Raw genomic sequence first — 24,783 nt, forward strand, 5'->3', positions numbered from 1 at the left:
AAAGTGCTTGGGGTGAGATCCTAGCTGTACTGCTCATTAGCTGTGTGACATTGGCTTCCTTCGATGTGTGAACTTTTTATACTTCAGTTTTGTTATCTGTAAAGTGGGGATAATAATGATACCTACTTCATAGGCTGGTTGTGAGGATTAAATGTTATCACATGTAAAGCACTTCAAACCGTACCTGCAGGAAAGTACCCCACAGACGTTAGATTTTAATGATGGTCATCATCATCCTCATCATCCCCTCACTAGTATTTTTATGCATTGACAAAGAATTTTAAAACAAAACTTATAGCCCTCTATTCTAGCTTTTGACTAGCGTGTATCTTAGCTCAGGTTGATTGAAAACAGGGCCTGAGGAAAGGGTCAAGTGCTGATGTTTTGTTTGAAGGTAAAATCTAGGGTAGCTAGAGTAAAAGAAAATAGCAATGAGACAAAGATAGTATTTGAATACGAGTGAATGCATCATGGAGTTGGCTACTGCTTCATAAGCTGCCAAGAGATGCAGGCAGTCAATTGGCCACATGGAACGTCTCCAGATAGACTAGATAGAAAATAGTGCCTTGAGACAATTCATCACAGGGAAAACAGAGAGAAAATTTATCTGCCATTCCCTTTGGTTTCTCTCTCTCTCATTGGTGAAAGTTCATCTTTCTAGAGAATTAACTCCCCCATCCTTCTGGGTTTTATCATCCTGAGAAAGCCTGCTCCCACACCCTGTGGTGTGGCCCTTTGGCATTTCATCCAGGATACTAATTTCTTCTACACATCTGGTTATCAAGCCCCTGATTGTATATTCATAGTGACAGATAAATTATTACCTTATAAAATTATAAGCAAATTCTGCCTTATAATTTGGAAAACCTACTTCCATATATCCTTTATCCATTGACCCTACATCTTTTTAAAACTAAATAGAATATGCCCATGTTATTTTTTAAAAAGCACAGAATTTCAGAAATGGAAACCTTATCAATACAGAGTTAAATATTTTCGTATTGTGCTTACTATCTTTGCTTATGACTATAGATAGTAACACAGGTAAGTGAAATAGCATTCAGTTTTATAATATTTTTACCATACTGCAACCTAGATCAGTCACTCCCAGAATGAGACACAGAAGACTAAGAAGTTGAGTGGTCTCAGGTAAAAATGGCTTGCTGTTAGGGAACTAAATGGGTAGCCCAAGACTTCCTGGAACTTGGAGAAATTAGGACAGCAGTGACCTAAGCATGGAGAAGTGCTCCCTGCTTATAGCTGGAAATGTAAGAGAAGTGCTCTGAGGTGCTTTCAGTAATGGAACTTTAAAAACTGACTAGCATGCAAAACATCTAAAGTTATTAATCGGAAATATATCTGACAAGCAAATGGGACTTGTGCCTCTCTAGGAAAGCATCTAAAATGGGCACTGTAGTGATTTGAGAAGGGGAATGTCATTGTTTGGCTCTTTTCTCATTCATTCCTTAGTCAGAAGCACCAATGATCATCCAGAGTCAAGAAAAAGAGAAAGCAGACAAAGAAACAAATAGATGAGGTAAGGAAATGGGAGGAAGAAGGTCCTTATGGTCAAGTAGTTTAGAACTGAGTGCAACTTTATGAAAGAAAACAACTTATCTATACCGGTTTCTATTTTTTTCCCATGGATAGGTACAGTTTATAAATAAATGAAACCACTGCTTAAGTTAGTCAGTCGAAGTCCCATTTTTGACTGAAGTTGGCTGGTGGGTCAATCTGGCCATTTGGAGTCTTAAACATTCTAATTATGTATAAGATTTGTAGTTTGATTTTCATAGCACCTGGCATTCTAGTTCCTGGACATTGTGACATCTGCCTTAGACCAGTATCATATAAGAACTGATCATTAAAAGAACATAAACAAATGGTGCTGGGAAAACTGGAAAGCCACATGTAAAAGAATGAAAATTGACCATTCTTTTTCACCATTCACCAAAATAAACTCAAAATGGATTAAAGACCTAAAGGTGAGACCTGAAACCATAAGGCTTCTGGAAGAAAACGTAGGCAGTACACTCTTTGACATCAGTATTAAAAGGATCTTTTCGGACACCATGCCTTCTCAGAGAAGGGAAACAATAGAAAGAATAGACAAATGGGACTTCATCAGATTAAAGAGCTTCTTCAAGGCAAATGAAAACAGGATTGAAACAAAAAAACAACCCACTAACTGGGAAAAAATATTTGCAAGTCATATATCTGACAAAGGCTTAATATCCATAATATATAAAGAACTCTCGCAACTCAACAACAAAACATCAAACAACCCAATCAAAAAATGGGCTGGAGACATGAACAGACATTTCTCCAAAGAAGATATACTGATGGCCAATGGGCACATGAAAAGATGCTGATCATCGCTGATCATCAGGGAAATGCAAATCAAAACTGCACTAAGATATCACCTTACACCCGTTAGAATGACAAAAATATCGAAAACCAATAGCAACAAATGTTGGAGAGGTTGCAGAGAAAAAGGAACCCTCATACACTGCTGGTGGGAATGCAAACTGGTGCAGCCACTATGGAAAACAGTATGGAGATTCCTCAAAAAATTAAAAATAGAACTACCATACGATCCAGCCATCCCACTACTGGGTATTTATCCAAAGAGCTTGAAGTCAGCAATCCCAAAAGTCCTATGCACCCCGATGTTTATTGCAGCACTGTTTACAATAGCCAAGATGTGGAAGCAACCTAAGTGTCCAGCAACAGACAAATGGATAAAGAAGATGTGGTACATATATACAATGGAATACTACTCAGCTGCAAAACAGAACAAAATCATTCCATTTGCAATAACATGGATGGACCTTGAGAGAATTATGTTAAGTGAAATAAGCCAGCGAGAGAAAGATAATCTGTGTATGACTCCACTCATATGAGGAATTTAAAATTATGGACTAAGAACAGTTTAGTGGATACCAGGGGAAAGGTGGGGTGGGGGGTGGGCACAAAGTGTGAAGTGGTGCACCTACAACATGACTGACAAACATTAATGTACAATTGAAATTTCACAAGATTGTAACCTATCAATAACTCAATAAAAAAAAAAGTACTGAAAAAAAAAAAAAGAACATAAACAGCTTCCCAAAGCCTGACTATAATCATAACCAGGCTATAAGTACATTATAATTTTATAAATAACAATAAAAAAACAGTTATAATGGCTAATGCTTATATAGAATTTACTATAGTTTTGTAAGATACTTTATGCCAGACACTTTTTAAGCTAATAATTACATTAATTCATTTACACCTCCAGTAGTCCTCTGAGATGGGTATTAGTATTGTCCCCATTCTATAGACAAGAATGTTAAGGTACGCAATGGTAAGTGGCAGAGCTGTTATCTAAACTCAGACAATTTGGCCTAGCGTCTATGATTTTAACCCCTATACTGTGTTGACATTTTTGCCAACTGGAATGACTATTATCAAAAGGTAAACAATATTAAGTGTTGGTGAGGATATAAAGAAACTGGAACCCTCATATATTGCTTGTGGGAATATAAAATGGTGCAATCACTTTGGAAAACAGTTTGGCAGTTTCTTAGAAAGTTAAATATAAATTTACTATACAACCCAGAAATTCCACATCTAGATATCTATCCAAGATAAATAAAAATATATCCACGAAAAGACTTGTACACAGATGCACGTAGCAGCATTGTTCCTAATACTCAAAACCTGGAGACAATCCAAATTCTCATCAACTGGTGAATGAATAAACAAAATGTGGTACATACTTAAAATGGAATGCCAGTCAGCAATAAGATGGACTGACACCATAACTGCATAGATTGTTTTAACATGTGTAACGAACACTATGTTAAGTGAACACTAGCAGACACTAAAGACTGCAGTATTTGCATTATGTAATTCCATTTATGTGAAATGACCCAAAGTGGCAAATCTGTGAAGACGGAAGACAGATCAGTAGTTGTCTGCAGTTTGGAGAGCAGTGGGGAGAGTGACTATAAAAGGGCACAAGGAAACTTTCGGGTGATGGAAATATTTTAAAATGAAGTTGTGGTGATGATTGCCTGACTCTAAATTCACTAAAAGTCATTGACTTGCACGCTTGTAATAGATGAGTTTTATGGAATTAAAATATACCTTAATAATGCTGTTTTTAAAACCCCCACATACATTAGAGATAGATAGCTTAAGTACTGTATGTAACAAACTTACTAAGTACTAAAGGTTTGAAATCTAGATTAAGAGTCATTCATAGTGAAAAACCTGGAAGATAAACAAGGGAGATATCAATAATGCTTGAGAGTTCTGTTCTTTAGTCTTACTAGAAAAATGACATAATACCTTTTATAAGAATCCATTATTTATACTATTATTGGTATCTCAAGTGTAATTAAATTAAATAAATGTTTATGAACTCTGCCAAATTTGAAAGCAAGCACATTCAAATAAGTCTGCCTAATTAAATCATCCTTAGTAGAGGCATTCCTAGATTTCCAAATGTCCCATGCATTAGAGTATTAACATTAGACTATTTTCTTAAAAATAAACACTCATTATAGTTGGTATAAATGCTTATGTCAGGTGCAATTATTTTAATTTTTAAAACTATACGTTACTTATGAAAAGTTAAATAGATCAAGGAGAGATTGGCTTTGACGGTATCATTAACTAACGTCTGTTGAGAATATCAGTGATGAGGTTCATGTTATCAGGCAGTGTTATGTCCATTCATTCTATGAATAGTTATTGATTGTCTGTTAGGTTCCAGGCACAGTAATCAGAAATAAACATATAAGAAAATGTGAAATAGTGATAAGTGCTATGCAGAGAATTTAAATTAGAAAATGTGATAGTGACTGGTTGGCTGGATTGTCTAGTTGGAGAAGTCCTCTCTCGAGAGGTGACATTTAAGTGGAGAACTGAATGAGAAGATTCACCCAGCCATGTGAAAATATGGAGAAGAGCATTAAAGGTAGACTGGGCAAAATCCCAAGGCAAAAATAAAGGAATGAATGACAAAATAAAAAGCCATGCTCCAAAAAGGCCAATGTGGCTAGAGCATCGTGGGCATGAGAGAGAAGTGAGCAGGCACCAGATCACACAGTACTTTATATCAGGTGTTCCCATTTTTTAAAAGTGAGGTGAAACATTGTTGGTTTTAAGTAGTGGTCAGATATGCTCTAATTTATGTTTTAAAATAATCATTCTAGTTATTGCATAGATAATTAGCTTTGGGATGGTCAACAGTGGAAGGTGAAAGCTATTGCAATAGTCTAGATGAGAGATGATGATGGCTTTGAGTAACAAAAGGCAATAGATGTGGAGAGAAATAGATTCACAAAATATTTGAAGTAGTTCAAAGGAACTTGCTGAGAAATTGGAATTTTGTGGACAGGAAAAGAAAGGAAAGAGGAAGGATTTCTAGATTTTTAACTATTGGAGAAGTAGGTTGCAGAGAGTGGGAAAATTAAGAATGCTATTCTGCCCATAGTTAAGACGCCTAGGAGACACGTTAGTGGAGACATCAGATAGGCAGTTGCATCTCCTTTTTTCTATCCTACTTTCCAGAGAGGTACCAAGCCTACAAATGTATGTACAACTCAGTCCTGATAAATGAATGTGTGTCTTCTTTCCCAACAAGGATGTGCATTCCTTTCTACTTCTTATGAGTGCCTCACAATGTTTAGAAGAATATTAGGCACCGAGTGGATACATGGATACATGCTTGTGCATAGATGCTGAGAGTTGAATGAGTGGGTGGATGTCTAGATCAATGAATGTTTAGAAATAGACAATAAGCATCTGGGTATTGAATAGTTCAGAGGCGAGTTTTAATTATGTCTTATCATTTTCAGATATATATCCCTGAACCTGAGCTTTAGAAGATTATGAGTGTTAGAGGAAAAGATTAAAAGAAACAAAATTTGCATTAAAGTATATTTCTTAAATAAAGTAAATAAAAGGTCTAGAAAACATTTCCTTCCAAAGGAAAATAAATCCTAAATTTATTAGCCTTTAAAACATGCTCATCCATTTCCCTAACTCATCTTCTTCAAATATTCAGGAAATATTGTTTCTGTGCTATGTTTAAGTGGTCAGATTTTCCACACATTTAATATTTTTGTGACTCCTAGGTCTTTGTACAACTTTCAAACTAGATTCTCCTGGTTTGAAATATAAATATTCCTAGTTAAACACTTCTCTTACCCTGTTCACTGATCCTGCCCCACAAAATGAGAGGGAAGAAAGACAATGATCACTGTTGGCTGCTTTTGTTTAAGCTGACAGCTCTGAACCAAGAGGACCTAAAAACATCTTGGAATTAAAAATTGGGGCGTGAAAATATAAACCTTTATTATCCCCAAATCAATTATGCTGTGTTTGTGAGACGAAAGAAGGTAATATGTCTCAGGATCAAAATATCAAACGTCTGTTTCAGATAGCTGGCTTAATCCCACAGTGATAGACATGTCAGATATTATAATATTTAGCATATTTCCTCATGTGGAAAATGATAGGATTTCAGTTGTCATGCTTTAAGGGCAGGAGCCATAATCTCATTATCATCTCCCTAAATCAATCACTACATCCTGAATATTAACTCCATCCTGATCACACCAGATGCAGTAATGTATATGAGATGAGAGAAAAGTTCCATGACTCATCACTGGGCCTGAAAACAATGATGCAAGCTAAGAGGCAATTTAATCACTGTTGAATGCAGTATGGCCAAATACACCACACATTGCACATGCCTGGTCTTCCAGTGCTAAATTAAGAATAATGTTGCATATTCATAGGGCCTGATGTCTCTAAAACACATGAAGTAAATGTGAGTAATCTAGAGAGTTAAAAAAAATAAGCCAGTTCTATTGCATGTTAGAACGTTATATAATTAGGTAATGTTCCTTAAAACAGCTTCAGAATATAAGCAATAGTTTAATTTACACGTGCCATTTTATAGGCAAGATCGAAATGTAAAACATAAAATTCAACTTAACTGCGTTTACCTTATTTAGTTTTTCTTTAATTCGTATTCATACTCTAATTCATATTTAATTCTAATTCATATTCAATACTTTTTTTAAAGTCTCCCCACAACTTATTATGGGGAAGGAATGGTAGTCAGATTTTAGTTTATGCTGTCAAAGCATGATGATTGAAGGTCAGTCATTTCTTGGTTTCAACATTCTATCTGATACGTTCATTTGTGTGTGATAAGCTAATGGCCTACAACATAGGCATGATCATTTTAGTCCTGGGCCTCAATGTAGTAACTTATCTTAGAAATTAGTCCATGTGGAGAGAAAACTCAGAAGGCACTTGTTTCGCATTAAGGTACACAGTTAAGAACTTCAACAGTTGTTCCTACCACTGAATGAGACACACTGTGTCACACGTATACCAAGAAAGCCTTCCTGGCAATTAGTACTTCATCAGTCTTACCTCATTTGGTCCGCACAACAGCTTTTTGAGGAAGGCATATTTTGACAGATAAAAAAGGAACAGCATAAACCCAGGCTGCTGCAGTCAGAAGTTTTGTTTGACAGTAGAATTTGAAAAGAAACCAGAGGGCTGTTTCATAAGTTAGTATCTGTTGAATAAAAAAATAAACGAATCAGTGGGTAATTTTTGATTAATAGGGGAAGACTTTTTTGAAGAAATGATGTCATAAAGTTGCTCTCTTATGATCAAAATCCAGGACAATCTATGAAACACTTCTGGCTACATCTCCAGAAAATATGGAAGGCCTTTACTGGGCAGATGCAGCAATTTTGTGGGATATATATTAGAGGAGAACAAATTACTACAATTATTTATTTATTTATTTTTTGGTGAGGAAGATTGGCCCTGAGCTAACATGTGTGCCAATCGTCCTCCACTTTGTATGTGGTATGCCACCACAGCATGACTTGATGAGCAGTATGTACGTCTGTACCTGGGATCCTAACCCACGAACCGCAGGCTGCCAAAGCAGAGCATGCGAACTTAACCACTATGCCACCAGGCTGGCCCCTAGAGGAGAACAAATTATTTTAAATGCCAGTATTTGCACAAATCTGTTCAGTTGTAAGTTTGATCATTTACCTTAAACTATTGAGAATAAGTTGATGAAGTTCTGAACTTTAAATTTAAAGTATGAACTTGGAATAATTAAAGATAGAGAAAGAATTTTTTTAAATGAAAGTATTCGTCCTGATCCAAGGAGATAACTAGACTGACCTGTATATGTGTGTGATGCAGAAACCAAAAAGTTCGATAAGAGAATCCAGACACAAAATAGGATAGAGACTTTTGCCTTAGCTTCTCCTGGCTCTTGTTTATCTATCCTTCATTGTAGCTAGCATCTAGACTGCTATATTTTAACGTTTAGGCATATATATGTGAAAATTAGTTTAGAGCATTGCGTATATTAGACTTGATACTATAAGTTCAATCATTGTTAAATGATGTCTTTATAAAATTCTGAGTTACATATTTCTTCAGTTGTTGTGAAAGGAGACTACCAGAAGAGAAAGAATCAAATGACAGCTGCTGTCAAGATTCAGGTATCCAGACTGGGAACACTAGATAAGCAATAATCCATATACAGGCTCTGTCGAGTTTGACTGTGACAAATAGTACTCTGAGTATTAAGAAGAATGCTGAAGTAGGGCTGGCCCTGTGCTCAGTGGTTAAGTTCACCTGTTCTCCATCAGCAGCCCAGGGTTCGCGAGTTCAGATCCCAGGTATGGACCTGTGCACCGCTTGTCAAGCCATGGTGTGGCAGGTGTCCCACATATAAAGTAGAGGAAGATGGGCACATGTTAGCTCAGGGCCAGTCTTCCTCAGGAAAAAGAGGAGGATTCACGGCAGGTGTTAGCTCAGGGCTAAATCTTCCTCAAAAAGAAAAAGAATGCTGAAGTAGAGCTGCTTCTTTGCATCCTGGAAAGGCATTGGAACACCCAAAGAGTATTTAGGTAATAATGCAAAGGAATTAATGTTTAAATGGTGCAATGAGTGGCACAGACTCTAACTGCAGCGGAAGTTGAAATAAAAGTATTTTATTATGAATTGGTGTGAATTCTGAGTTATGATCTATTTGTATAAGTAGAGGGAGAGAGAAATGTATTATTGACAAAGAATGAAAGAGAATGGTGCTCGTCATTGAATGGTATTACTATCGTATCTTTATCTTGCTTCATTCCTTCATTCATTCATTCACTGAACAAATCATATGCCAAACACAGATCTCTATGTGCTAAACACTGGGTGCCCAGTGATGAACAAAACAGATGTAGTCCCTGCCCTTTTCCCTGTCTCTTTGAAAGCTGGTGAATGAGATCCAAATGATAATACCTACCAGGCAGGTATTTTAGGCACTGAACCCCATACTTGCATATCTTTTATATTTGATCTAATCCTCACAAGAACTCTATTTTAGATAAGTAGATAGACACACGTATATAATAATATGTGTATTACACATGTGTGTGTAAAAAATATATATAATATGTATTTTTAAATATATGTATATATTCATCCCCGTGTTCACAGGAGAGTCAGGTGCTTTGGTAGTGGTTAAAACAGAAAAGCAGGATTGCACAGTGAGTATGAGAAATTGTCCCAGGAGCAGATTGACCCAGGATTTGAACCCTTGCTCTGCTCTTAATTAGCTATATAATCTTAGTCAAGGTCCTTAATCTCTGGCCCTCTGTTTACTCATGTGCTAATTGAAGAAAATAAGAATACTTATCTCATGGTGTTATTGTGAGATTTAAATGTGGTGCTACATGTGAACGTATTTAGCACCGTGCTTGGAGCAATAACCACTAAGTGAGTTTTAGTCAAGTGCAGTAAGCCTAAAGGAATTTGGGTAAAGCATAAAGAAATGATGGTTACAAATGAACACACTATTAAGTATGTAAAGTACATTAAACCATTCCACCCTTAGGTGGTTTTATCCAGCTTACAGGATTCAGATTTTGGGCAGTCGTTGCCCTTCCTGTCTTTCTTGAGTTTTTCTTACGCCAAAGCCCTTTGGAGGCCAAGGGGCACTCTTTAAACCTAGGGTTATCTGAATCAGGTCGGGTCTCTGAGATTCTGAATCCCCCGCTAAGCAATCAAGGCCTGTGACCTTGATCCAATGCTAATGTTCTGAGGCCTGCATAAGTACCTGAAGGACCGGAAGATTAAACCAAACCAAAAGTGACACAGCATTTTAGAACGTATTCCTTGAGGATAAGTGAAATCTCCCTCCAATCTAAGGATGGGGAAAAACCCTTTAATAAGTAAGGGAATCATAGATCTAAGTCTGTCCCAGACAGTTTTAGTTGATGCTGATTATCCTGGTATTTTCATAAATAGTTGCCCTGTGTACTCTCAAGTGTCACAGTTTGGATGGTAAATTATATGGTCATATCTAAGCAGCCTCCTAAAACCCTCAGCCTAGAACTTTCCTAGTGTTAGTAATCTATCTTCAGGTTAATTGCCATATTCACAAATCCTAAAAATATGTGCCCTTTTAGTGAGAAATGCACAAATTAAACTGCTTCTTTGGTCATTGCATACATTCCTCTTTAACTATGTTCCAGCAATCCATCTTCGAAAGCTGAAGGCCAGGCATTCTATTTAGGTTCTTGGTTTTCATTAATTTAAAAAAAAAAAAAACTAGCATACAATTTATTTCCCTGGTTTTTCCACAAAACCGCAAACTTTCTGAGCCTCTGTTTTCCACCTGTATAGTAAAGAAATTAAAAACAAGTCTTTAATATTTTTTTTAAAAACTTTTTAAAAATATAAACCTTTCCACTTTGCTTCTCCAGCCCTCCGTAGGTATGCACTATGCTTTCGGTGTATTAACTTGAACATTGGTCAGGTTTTGTTGTTGTTGTTGTATAACGCTTAACTCTTAAATACATTATTCACTCTTAATCAGCTGAACTTTGTCTAACTTTTGTGTCCCAGATTATATTGGCAACTCAGTCAAGAGTGTTGACTCACTGATAATGGCCACGTGCTACTCTCACAAATTTGTGTTTTTATCAATAATAGATTAACCATCAAATCAACTGCTGAATTGTAAGTCCTTTGAATTAAGAAGTGGATAGTGTTATCTGAGATGCTATTTTCACATTAACAACACTTTTCTCATTGCTGGCAAGTTGTCCCCTTTTCTTGGAAAGTTGAATGTCTGCTCATATTATTGAGTAACCGCATAACTTTATCCATCTCCAAGGTCCGGAAAAAAATTTCCATGGGTTAATTTGCCCCATAGACTTTTCCTCTCTAGACAGTATGACTTTTTCTCCTTCTGTCATCCAAACCCCATGTGGTATTTTGGTAAATGATATTGTAAATCAAGTTTTCCCAGCTGTGTTGACTCTGCTGAAAAAGAGAGATTGCCTAAAATTATGGATTTTAGTCATCTGACAACTATTGTTTGGTTGTTTAGTTTCCTTTTCTTGGCTCACTTTTATCGTGGGAAGTGCTGAGCTTGCGCAATGCTGTATGCAAACCCTTGCCCCACCACCTGTGTTACTGCAGAGTAATTGAAAATTGCTGTGGTAACTGATGCTGCACACAGCAATAGCCCAGGATGGTGAGAATCTATTTTGGTAGAAAAACTCTACTGCCTCTGAAACAAAGTGGCCGAGTTTCCTCAAACAGCAGCCACAGCCCCTAACCAAAGAAGGCGCTGTATAGGAGCCTGGTGTGTAGAGCACTCCAGATCCTTGCCTCAGTCTTTTCAGTCTTGTATATATGTCTGTGAGGAATCAGGGTCATTGACAGCAATGTCTTAGAAGAGGCAGGACAGCAATCACCATTCTTTGGCCCTACATGTTGTGCCTGGCTCACCCATTTTATCTCTAGCCTTCATAAAAGGCAGACAGAGGTGCTGTGTCTCTGTATGGTTCTTTTTTTGTTATTTCTTGGTTGAGGTCATTATTGCGATCTGAATCCAGTTGGAGCTGACTTTGTAAAGGATGGATACAAGGAAGAGGACAAAGGCGATCTCGCCTACAAGGCATGTCCCTTTGACTAATCAGCCCAGGCCATCTTCAGTCAAGTTGTGTCATCAACACAGTGCAACATAGAGGATCAGTCCCACAATGCTGTTCTGAATAATAGTCGAGCCAGTGGCCCATCACCTGTACTACCTTTGAGAAAATACCTGGAGAATTGATGATTATAATCTGGCTGGCAAAATATGGTCTGGATCCCAGTGCAAAATACCTTGGAAACGCTTTGCTCTCTTTAGTCTGTCTTCAGCTGAACTTGGCTTAAGAAATTAATCAGATAGAGAATGACTGCAGATGGACATTGAAAAATAGCCTTTCAAGCTCCATAAAATTCCTTCCTGATTGGGGGAAAGAGGGGTATTCATATACTTCGAATTTGTCAGAGAATATATAATTTAAAAGGCTAGAGAAGAGGATAAGTAATGTGATGGACAATGAAATATATAATATACAAAACAAAACAAGTTAAATGACTCCTGTATCTTTAGGATTTATCAATGAGTAGCAATTAAAGGAGAACATTGAAAAAAATTTAGTAAGCAGAACTGCTTATCCATCAGGCTTTTTCTGAGCTGAACCTTTGAAAAACAACATCTGTGGGGCTATTTGTTTGTTGTTCTTTTTTTCCCCAATCCAATTTGCTATGGTCAGAACATAGAAAACGGAACTCAAAGCCAGATTTCTTAATAGGATAGCATTTGGACGGCTATTTTACTCAGTGCTCCTGCACAGTTTAGTAGCAAAGCTGAAATAAGCCCTCTCCTTTTGGGGGAAACAAGATGGTATTCTGCTGAATGCTAAAATTTTATCACGTTGAAAAAAAAAATGCTGCTTGAGAGACCTAAGAGTATAAAAGCATTTGAGATCTCAGAAGGAGTTTAAATCAATGCGCTGCCACAGTTACAGAGCAGATGAAAGAGCCTGCTGTCTCAATTGCCAGGAAACTACTTAGAAACTCTCACTTTGATTTCTTCACGTAGTCCGTTACATTACTGCTAAATGCAATATATAGGGACATCATGACTTTGATGTTGTACAGCTCCAACAAATGGAAACTAATATGATAGAACAACTAAGATTTGTGGGTTTATGTGGATATACAAATATATCCTCGTCTAGCTCCCTATGTACTGTTTCTCCAGGGGCTGTCTTTTCACCTATAGCTTTATAAAATTATAATTTTGCTGTTTTATTCATGAATTCTAGTAAGCAGTGCCATGTTTATGTAGTACCAAAAATTCATAAGGGCATATTGTTATTCTGAATTATTTCTTTAACTGGTATTGTATACCGGTTTCAAAAGTACAACATAGTTTTATATGTTTGTTCGTCAGTAGTGGTCAGAACTCAGTTCAGAGATTCCATCCATGCATTTGGAAAATATGATGTTTTTAATCAGTGGGTGCAAACAGGTAGAACTGGAAACTGCGTTTCCATCCAACAGCAGCAGAGGTCTGTTTTCCAATTTTAGGGTAAACCTTCAAGTGGTCATTCAATTATTCAGATCGTGCATTTTAAAAAATCTGTGTGTTTCTGCCATTATTCACTAAATAATAAATTTGAACTCATTTTGCAAAAATGTACTTCTTCTTATGAAAATTGTAAGTATGTGCTTATTAAATTAGGTAAGACATCAAATTTAAGCTGGTGAAGTGTATGGATATAAGAGCAGAAGTCAGAAGATCTGAATCTGATCATTGGCTCTACCACTTACTAATCTTTTGAGTTGGGGCATAGCATTCAGTGTTTAGTTTCAGTTCCCTCACTTACTAAATGATTAATAGCACCTTCTCTGTCTTCCTCTCACAATTGGTGTGTAGACTAAGTAAGATGATACTTGAGAGGCAGTGCCGTAGTGGAGAGAGCTTCAGATCAGGTGGGGAGACCAGCACTGCCTCTGACTAGCTGTGTGACCATGGACAGATCATTTCACCTTTCCAGACTCATAATCTGTGAAATAAGGAGGCCAGTCTGAAAAATGTCTAAGTTCCCTCTTGTCTTATTTGTCAACATGCTTTCAAAACTGTAAATCACTGTATAAATATTTCTGACTTTTTTTTTTGAGGAAGATTAGCCCTGAGCTAACGTCTGCCACCAATCCTCCTCTTTTAGCTGAGGAAGACTGGCCCTGAGTCATCACATCCATGCCCATCTTCCTCTACTTTGTATGTGGGATGCCTACCACAGCATGGCTTGCCAAGCGGTGCCATGTCCGCACCAGGGATCAGAACCGGTGAACCCCGGGGAAGTGGAATGTGCACATTTAACTGCTGCAGCCCCGGGCTGGCCCAATTTCTGACTTTTTGACAGCATGCTTTGAAAACTATGAACACTATGTAAAGTATTGGGGACGTTTTGCATTGTTTCAACAGTTAACCCTTTATCAAATAGATTAGTAAAGGCAGATTATAGAATTATTTTTTTCTTTTTCTGGCAAATCTTTAAGAATTAGATGAAGAATCCTTTTCATTCAGTGTTTCATCTGTGGACCGTGTTCATGGGAAAACTCTTGAACTCCTTCCAGTTACATAGGACTCTGTTATTAGTGTATTTTGGAATGTGATAAGCATTGCAGAACAATTTCCATTTTTGCTTAAATGTAGTCTCCAATACTCCTTTTACTAATGAATTTACTGTAACCTTGAGACTCCTTTGGACTTAAATTGTAAACATATATTTTTACTTGCATATAGCCTGGTGGCACACATTTCTAACACCTGGAGTGTAGTTTGTCCACTTGTGTGCTAAGAAATGAAAAGGGATAATTATGGTTGTGGGTTCATCTGAGTTGTGTCTAACAGTTCAAGATTCCAATTTAAAAACCTTGTATATTTTAAAACATTCTTTGAAAGATGTGCTGCTTTTCTACACAAAAACGTGTGCCAGCCCTATGGGATTCTGCTTCTATAGAACTCTTCTTTGCCAAATTATTGACCTGGGATTAGTATTTTTAATCCATTTCAGATTCTATTTGCTAGCTTCCTAGTAAATTGTCTTTTACATTTCAAAGAAGTTGGTTTTTTCTTTAGAGGCAAAACTTTGCATTTTGACCTCTACTAGGCACTTTAAATCCTAGATAACCTGATAGTAACTGTGAGGTTTAGTACCATTCTGTGTGTCTGAGCTTTATAACTTCCACAGCGCTTCCACTTACATGATGTAATTTAATCCTAACAACAATAAGTTAGATATTATCACCCACTTTTTTTCAGATTGGGAGGAGGGAGAGGAGATCAAGAGACTCAATGACTAGCCCCAGTCACACAGCTCAGTCATGTCTTCTGACAACAAGACCAAAGCTTTTTTTTAGATCATTACTTAATGCAAATAACAGTAAGGTCCATGACCTTCTTTTACTGCATTAAACCCAAAAAGTATTAGATTTCAAAAATTATATCCTGCCTAATTCATGTTCTAATGATTTATTCATATTATGAAATGTATTTTTGGTGCCAATCTAGCTTACTAAGTATTAGCTACTATTTTAAGCACTTAAATAATGTTGCCTTTTAGTTTTCTATGTGCTAAGTATTTAATCTCCATTTTTAAGCAAAGTTGCTCATACTTATGCAGCTCAAATGTAGTTTAAACCTGATTCTGCCTGACTCCTATGTGCATGCTCTTAACCTCTACGATCTACTACTTGGTGTGGCATAAAAACCACTAGATTGGACTTGAAGAAATAATTCAAGAGAATAATTCAAGAGAATTATTTCTTCAAGTCCAATCTCTTTCCATTTTTAAAGTAAGAATATTACCCTCTCTCCTGCCTAACTCACAGACTTATTATGAGTATTTTAAAAAATAATATGTAAAAGAGATTTTTAAGATGTAAATCACCATAAACAGGTAATTTACTCCTAATGTGGTTAATCACATTTAATGAGAAATAATGAGAAAGGAATAGCACCCCACAACCCTCTAACACCTCCCAGGTATTTGTACTGTCGGTTTCCATAGGCTTAGAATAGCTGTGCCTGGCCCTAAAGTGGGAATTCAGGGCACTGTGTCAGACCTCTGGGGAGGACTATTTGGTGGCAGTGGGAACTTTATGTCACACCTCAAATCATGCTCTACAGGGAGCCACCACCTACTCAGCCCCTGCACAGGGCTGGTCCTGCTGAGAATCCAGGGGCCCCTATTTGAAACAGCTCACTACAGGGATGTTCACACTTATGGAAATAATTAATGGTGGCAATGATCCTTATAATGGCACCTGATGCCCTGCTGCGAAGAAAGATAAACCAGCCTTCACCATAAAGAACTTACAAATTATACTAAAGCAAACATGTTAACAGCTATTAAGAGTCCTAATCAGAGCTGTTAAACAAACAATTAAGAGATGTCATATAAAATACACCCGTTTAGGAATAGTAGCTACATGTTTGGAGTTTTAAAAGGAACCATTTACCGTTGAGATAGAGGTAAAGTCCTGAGTGGAGTGAAAGGTCAGGCAGGAACAAGGTACCTTTCTGAGCATCAAATCCTATGGACAAAGCTCTGTTCCCAGTGGTGTGCTTGCATCGTAAGATTAATTGTGGGTCTCATTACTATTTAATCAGAAAATTACTCCTGTTTCTTCAGACGTGACTTCTTATCATAAGTAGTTCAGGGCCTACACTGTACACTACACTACACTATAAAATGTACCGTTACAATCTAATAGTAAAAATCAGGAAGAAATTATTTGTCTGGAAGAAATTTACTTTGTAGACAGCATCTCAGGTTAAGATGAGATTCACGCCTACCAGTGCTTCAAACCTATTTTAAGTGCGGCCCAGCAGCACCAGTGCCACCTGGGAGCTTGTCACAAATGCAGGATCTTGGGCCTCACTCCAAACCTACAGAATCACAATCTGCATTTTAATAAGATCCTCAGATAATTTATATGTATAGTAAAGTTTTAAAAGAAAATATCAATGTACAAAGTGCCTACTACCAGAAATTCTCCCAGGAAAATAAATGTTTAATCTTACCAGAAAGTAAAAATTAAATTACTCACTTTGGAAAGGTATAGAAATAGGGTGGCGTTTGCTAAATTTATGATGAAACCTATCTGAAGTCGTCCCCTTTGGCACCTATGTCTAATGGTGGCTTCCAGGGTTTCCAGCATAGCACACCATCCCAGCTGTGTTCACTCACCATCTTATAGTCTCTCCTCCCTCTTCAGGTTTTGTGTCCTCTTCCATGCTCATTATAACTCCCAGTTATGTGGAACACTAACACTATAGAATAAAGAGCCCAGGAGAGGGTGGGAAAGAGAGTCTTCCTAGCCTTAGGCCCTACCATGTACTTGCATGGTTAAAATACTACTTTTTAAAAGTCTACATTTTGATCATTCCAACACCACTTGGCTGGGTCTACTGTATACAAATTGCGCCATGTTTGTGGATTGAGAGAATTAGTGGCTTTTGTATCTTCTTTTTGGAAAAATCAAGGATGACTGAGATTAAACTGTGCTACTTATACAGATTATGCGAAGTATCTAGGTTTCTTTCTTCTAGCACCAGGTTTTTACAACAGTCATGAACATCTCATAAACGACATGACATGACGTGATTTTCAAAATCTGATTTCTTACGTTCATATGGTGAACTATTTTAAGACTGTAGTAAAAGTATACCGATAAGCATATACTACAAAAAAATAGAATCTCACAGTGAACAAAGAGTAAAGCATCAGTTGACTTTTACAGTTAAAAAGAAAAATCCTGTGGAGGAAATTATAATGATATGCTTTATAATTGTTCTGGAAAAAACATCAACTCTAAGAAAGTTCTAACAGTCCTAATTAATGCTCAAATTCTTTCTCCAGAGAAACAGATTTTTTTTATGTAATGTAAATGGGCTTCATAGAAAATATTCTTGCCTGTATTTAATGGCTATTCGGTGTTCTTTCCTACATTGTAATAACATATGGCACTTCAAAATAGGAAATGAAGGGTTTTTTTGTTTCTGCTTTTCGGTTTTGGTTCATTGTTCTTACTCATAGTATACAAATAAGAAGGTAAATAAAATAGGAGGACATTGACAGTTTTTATCTAGCAGTATGAATTTTTCAAAACAATAGTTATAGTTGAGTTGAAAATAATTTGATCATTTTCTTTTAAAATGTGTCGGTTCATGGGACAGTTGAAGGAAAAGATAGTTGTAGTTGCATTAAAACAGTTTTCCTCTGTCAATGACTATATCTTAGTCACATTAGAGCGCATGGTCATGAATCCTGGCTCCACCACTTTCTAGCCAGGTGGCCTGGGACAAGTCATTTAATTTCTCTGAGACTCAGTCTCCTCATCTGTAAAGTAGGACTAAAAATTAAACCTAATTCTTAGGGTTATTTTGAGGACTGAATGAGATTATACATTAAAAGATGTTTAACAAGATGCCTGGCCCATAATAAGAGCTCACTTCATGCTAGATATTACGTTGTTTTATTCTTGTCACACCATCATTCAGCCAATTTGGACAGAAATTTAATACATAGAAGTCATTGTGTCTTATTCTGAAAGGTAAAATGGCCACATCTCCCTAAAACATAGCTATTTCCATCCTTTAAAAAATAAGATACAAAACCCTCCTACCTATACGCCTAGCTCTCCTCTTTCTTTTACTGGAGCCAATCTTCTAAGAGCAGTCTGTCTCCATACCTTCAGTTCCTCAATCCGTATCCATTCCTCAACCTATGTGAAATGGCTTCTGCCCTGTTGTAGAACTTCTCCTCTATAAATGCAAATGTCGGTCAGTGTCTTTCTGATTGCTAAATCGAAGGATCGCTTTTCAGGTCTGATGTTATTGTCCTTGATTGCAGCACTTGAGATCTTTCTCAATGCTGTCTTGGATCTCTTCTGCTTAGTGTCCTTCATGATGTTTTTTAGCCTTGCTTTTCAGTGCCAGTGTTCCCAGAATTCCATACTTGGCCTTTTTTTACATACACATCATGAAATCACTACCACTTCTTGCTAAGAACTCATAGGTATATTTTTTTTCTGCCCTTTCTCTCCTCTGTCTACTTCTCATCTTCTTTTCTGGAACCCCTTTAGTGTGTTTTCAATAAATTCTCTCAACCAACCTAGCAACAGCTAGATATCAGATAGTATGCTAGGCACAAGGATTACAATAAAATTTATTGAAGACCCAGAAGGTTTTAGGAGACCTTGAAATAGAATCTGATTTATTCTCCTGTTTTCAGGTATTTCCTCATTTTCGTTCATGTATGACACGATTTTTCTTCATTGGCTGCCATTGCCAGGAACTATGTTATATGCTAAGAGTTAACCTCTGGGAAAATGGAATAGAAATGAGTTCTGCTTTGCTTAATTTTTTAAAGAGTTTCCTCCTTTGGGTTTATTTAGAATATAGATGAGGAGAGATGTGGAGTTCTATATTGTAAATTTTGAATTTGAACTGATGGTGGGCCATCTGGGTGAAGAGGTCCTACTAGCCATTGTAAATGAGTCTCTGGAGTCTACACATAGTCCCCAAATTGGAGAGGTATCTTTGGAAATACTCATCCTGCAAGTGCTTATCTAAGCCCGCATTCTTCAAGCTCTAACTCAAATCCCAACACAAATGCTCAAGTATAATTTTGTTGGAAGGATCCTAATTTCTCAGATTCAGCCTTCCATAATGCTGCAAATATTTTATTCTCTATTTTCTGACATATGGTCACTCAATTAAAAAAATCTCTTCTGGATTATCCATTCATTCAACATGTTTTTATTGACAGCAGAATAAGTGATAAACTCTGTGCTAGTTACTGGGTTGACCAAGATAAATGTAGGTTCTTCTCTTCTGAAGCTTCAGTCTGTTTGGGCAGTGAGCTGTCAATCAAATAAGCAGGCAATAGTTATAAGAAAATGTATGAGAAAAAGAAGGCCTTAACCTATGGTGGGCTCCTGGAGGCCTCCTTGAAGAAGTGATATTTACCATGAGACTGAGAAAGGACTGGTTGTTAGCCATGTGAAGAAGGGAAAGGCATTCTAGGCAGCAAGGTCTTCTGAAAGGTCTTAAGACAAAGAAAGAATGTGGTAAATTTGAGGAAAAGAGGAAAGAACTGTGTGATTGGAGTACAGTAAACAAAAAAAAGAACAACAGGAGATGAGGCTAAAGAGGTAGGCAAGAGTAATGATGGCTGAGTTAACTGATAAATGGCACTCCAGCCCCAGATACAAGAACTATCTCCAGGCAGTACATCCTAAAGGAGGAAAATAAGAGAGTTAAAATGTCCTTTCTTATGTTGTGCTAAATTTGACTCTGGAATTTCAGCTGATTGAATGTAATTTTTGTGTGTGTGTGAGGAAGATTGTCCCTGACCTACATCTGTGCCAGTCTTCCTCTGTTTTGTGTGTGGGATGCCACCACAGCATGACTTGATGAGCAGTGTGTAGGTCTACGCCCGCGACCCCAACCCACGAACCCCAGGCTGCCAAACCAGAGCTCATGAACCTAACCACTATGCCACTGGGCCGGCCCCTAATTGAATGTAATTTTAAACATACTGAGGTATACTGAGGTATACCAGGCATACGGTAAACTGCCCATATTTACAGTGTACAATCTGATATGTTTTGAAATGTGTATACACCTGTATGACCATCACCACATCAAGTTTATGGAAATTATTCATCATCCCTGAAAGTTTCCTTGTGCCCCTTTGCAGTCCCTCCCTCTCCACCACTCCCATTCCCAGACAATGATGGATATGTCATGCTTAGAAGAGTGCCTGGCACATAACATAAATTTTGTCGAATAAATGAAAAGTGAGTCCGTTTGGAGAATTAGCTCTTCGTTTGACATTTGGTTGGTTTCTCCATATTTTCTAGGTATGCAGTGCTATTCAGAATCAGGATTTCACTGTGATCGAAGACTACTGCACTGGCCTCAAGGCCCTGCTTTATCTGAAAAGCATTGAAGAACTGCAAGACTGGGATGGACAGAGTCCGGCTACCGTGAGTCACCAGAAAGGGAAACCAGTTCCTCGGATTCCTGAACTCATAGGAAAGGTATGTGCTCACCTCTCCGGTGTTGTCCTTGAGAACTCTGCATCGGTCTCTTTCTGTTTCAGTTCTTGTTTGCTCTCCAACCATCTCACTCACAGAGGAGACACAGTGCCTGTTGGATGTGATTTCTGCAGTGGAATCATTCTGAAGGAGGCTTGATTACGGCTATGTGATAGGTCTGCGAGTTACATTTTTATAAAACCTGTATAACACAAGGTCATATAAAAGAGAAAGATTGAAGTCTGTAGTGTAAATTGCCTCCAAATTCTTGCATACTGTGGTGATGACTGGCATTCTTTCCAGTGGGAGGCTGGAGATTTCTTTATTCTTTAACAAGCTCTGGAAATTATAACATTACCTTTCTATTTTCAAGACAATCAAATCACTGAAGCTCTGAATAATATGATGAAGTTTTTAAAATTAAAATCTAATCAGTATCTTTTGTAACTACTTCTGCTATGTGGTTAAACCTGGGCTCAAAAGGTTATGTCCCAACTTTCTCACTAACTGCTATTTTCAGAGAAATATATACTACATTTACATTTTGTATAATACAGTGATTTTAGCAAATCTTTTCTAAAACAACATTCAGCATTTTGCCTTTGTGTTTCCTTTGTATTATTCTAAATAGACAACCATTGTCAGAAGACGTTTCTTGAGTCCTGAATGAGGGGAGGAAAAAATTATAATTCTTAGTCTTTTCAGCTTGTCACTACATCAATAATTAACTTTAAAAAAAGAGAGGCAAGTATAAAAAGATTCTTTAAGGAAGCATTTAATAATTCAAATGAATCTTAACTTGAAACAGGTCACATGAAAAAGAATAGAAAACCAAAACCCTGGGTACTGTGCCTTGGATGGGAGGGTTAGGGACTCAGAAAGAAGAAAGAAACATCTTATAACTGACTTGTATTTGGCTAGTTTTGATGGAAAATATCACTGTTCCTTTCCTAACAGATAGCCAAAAGTAAGGGCTTCTTGAAGAATAATATGTATGATTGCAAGTCTGGTATGAAAAACAAAAGGGAGAAAGAAATAAAATCTTACAGTGTGGATTCCAGGAAAATATCGTGATGAATGACTCCATGAGTGGCAATCAAACAGAAAGGCTGGGTGACATTAATATTTATAATATTGTAATTAGCAACACTGTGCCTAAGCAGCCTTATTAGTTAACTAATCATATTATCATAAACTGAGTCTGCAGTATTTAGACAGTGTGTGGTCTTGCCTTTATCAATGGCTATCAATATCCTAAGGTTGTTCATAACTAAAACAAAAATTCACAAATAACTTTAAAGTCATTCAATGTAAATATCTCAATTGTTTCTGACGTGATAGTTTTGATAGTTTATGACTATCTATAAAAGCATTGTCTCAAATTTGAGTGGTTGCCGTGCAAGCTGAAATGTAAGTAGCTGCATTATGCTGTGCCATTTTGTCTTTAAAGGACTTCCACACTCATTTAAAAACTTACGTATTCAAATAAAAGATGGATGATAATGGAGACACTTGTGTCAATGACATAAGTGGAAATTGATTTTCTGATAGTTTGAATCTAGATTCAGACTTTATTTTGGTAAGCCTAGCCTTCCTGAAAATCATAAGTGTAATATTCAGCATTATCATTTGTTTTTTAAAAAAAGATTTTTGCCTACGTTATTACATTAGCAATTCATTTCCCAACACTAAGTTGAGGAACAAGCAGATGGTCTGGTAATAGATCTATGCACCTGGATTCTCTGGTGTGGGCTGACATGACTACAACAATAGGTGACTATCCCCTTTAGGTTAATATCCCTGATACTGAATCAGAGCACTCTGGACCCAAGGTGCAGGTGGCTTCTTAATTGTTCCTTCCTAGTGCTGCTGGTGTGTATGTGTGTGTGTGTGTCTTTGAAAACAACTCATATTATACTCTCATTAACTACAGAACAAGATGCTGCTTCTTACATTGTTTTCATGCTATGGGGAAAACAAGAAAAGACGTAGACCCTATTTAGAAAGATCCACTAGAAGTAGCTGGCTTCTTTAGACAGGAAAGATTTGTTTGGAAAGTACAATTGTTACTCTACTTAATCTTTCACTCAGAGGTCAGGCTAAAATAAATTAGAGTCGAAATTTAGAAGAAACCAATTACAATTCAGTGTTTGAAGATAGAGAGAAAATGAGACTTTAGCCATGGAAACAAGGATTTGGTCAAATTAGTAATGTTATCTTTCAAGTAATTAGTATATTTAATATACTCTTCCTGTGTATACCTCACTTATTAATTAATTAAATTTCCCAAACAATGTTTCTTCAGGGGGCTTTGGAAGGGCAAGAAGTCAGGCATTTATAGTTTGCTCTGGTCTTATGGTGCAAGTTATGTACATCTGTGCCTGCAGGTAAGAGAGCAAATCCCATGGAAGAGCAGTCACCAACTTTGCCATGCCACAGACCTCTTGATCTCAAATTATTGGTGCTTAAAAACCACGTGGCATGCTTGGAGGCCCACTCTCAGAGATCCTGATTCAGTTGGGCAAAAATGAGTCCAAGAATCTGTGTTTTAATGTTGTGATTCTGATGGATGGATCCAAGGATCCACATTGCCAAAAGGAATACAGAAGGTAGCAGCAGCAGAATATAGTCAGAGATTGAGAAGTTAGCAGTGAACACAACACAAGCTTCTCTTGGTGAAGGAAGCTGGCAATAAATGAGTTTGAGCTGGAAGAGAAAAGAAACAGAAAGAGAGTGAGGAGAGGAAATCCAGACATGCAACACACTGGGTTCTTAACAGGCAAAGGTTGAAAATTCCCAGTGAGGAACCAGGGGCAGGGAATTAGGGAGCAGTTGGGTCAAAGACAGGTAAGCAAAAAGAATTGTGAGGACAGAGACACTTCACTAGCAAAGATGTGACATCCAGAGTCCATGCAGACTGTCAGCAATGAGGAAATCTGGGAGGATAAGGAAGCAGCGACTATTCACAGTATCGTGAGGAAGGAAGGGACTCAGTAGCAAAACACCGTGTTATTTTTTACTAAATTATCTTAATCCCTCTTCTCCCTGGCAAAAACCTAGGCAACTCAATAAAAGTCAAGTGATTGCTTGCTGCATACAGGACAGTGGTTACTAGCAGAGTTTACACTAAGACTGTTAGGTGTACATGATGCTTCATTACTTACTAGCCAGGCAACTTAGGCAAGTTAATTAATCTCTCTAAATCTATTTTTAAGACTATGAAATGAAGATAGTCACAGTGCAAGTCCACCATCCGTCATTAACCATTCTGAAATCCAAAAAGCCCTGAAACCAAATGTTTCTCATAACTCGTTTGGCAGCAAACCTGGCATCAACTGATGTGAGGCTCTTTATAGTCTTTATTTATTCCTCTTCGAGCGAACATTTAAATGTTTACTGCAGAGAGCCTAATGTGTTTGATTCCAGGCTGCTACCCCACACCTTGCTGGGAGTGTTAGGTAAAATGTGGTGTATGCACCATTTTACTTTTCCAAAGTCCAAAAAACAACTCTGAATTCTGAGATGGATTTGGCCCCGAGAATTTCAGATAAGGCTTGTAAAGAACACTTAAATCAGAATATAACAGCAATTACACCTTTATCCACAAGTTCTCCTTTAGTGTTTGAGGCAAAGTATATATTTCAGTGATATTGGAAAATAAAATATTCATATTTGATACTTTTAGGTGTAGCAAGTAAGAATTATGTTGAGATTATTTGCTTGAGAAACATGAAAGAAGTTGGATGCTCCAATATTAGAATAGAAAATTGTGCAATCAGAAAGCAG

At 37.2% G+C, this 24,783-nt stretch overlaps 1 protein-coding gene across 1 annotated transcript in view; it reads left to right on the forward strand.

The window, feature by feature from the left end:
• DPYD (dihydropyrimidine dehydrogenase) overlaps positions 1-24,783 on the forward strand; it is a 768,719-nt gene that overhangs the window by 641,683 nt on the left and 102,253 nt on the right. The window contains exon 20 of the mRNA XM_023641574.2: positions 20,821-21,000. Within this exon, the coding sequence (XP_023497342.2) occupies positions 20,821-21,000 (180 nt within the window). The remainder of the gene's footprint in view (positions 1-20,820; positions 21,001-24,783) is intronic.

This window comes from Equus caballus, chromosome 5, assembly GCF_041296265.1.
Source record: "Equus caballus isolate H_3958 breed thoroughbred chromosome 5, TB-T2T, whole genome shotgun sequence".
In the NCBI taxonomy this organism is placed as follows: Eukaryota; Metazoa; Chordata; class Mammalia; order Perissodactyla; family Equidae; genus Equus; species Equus caballus.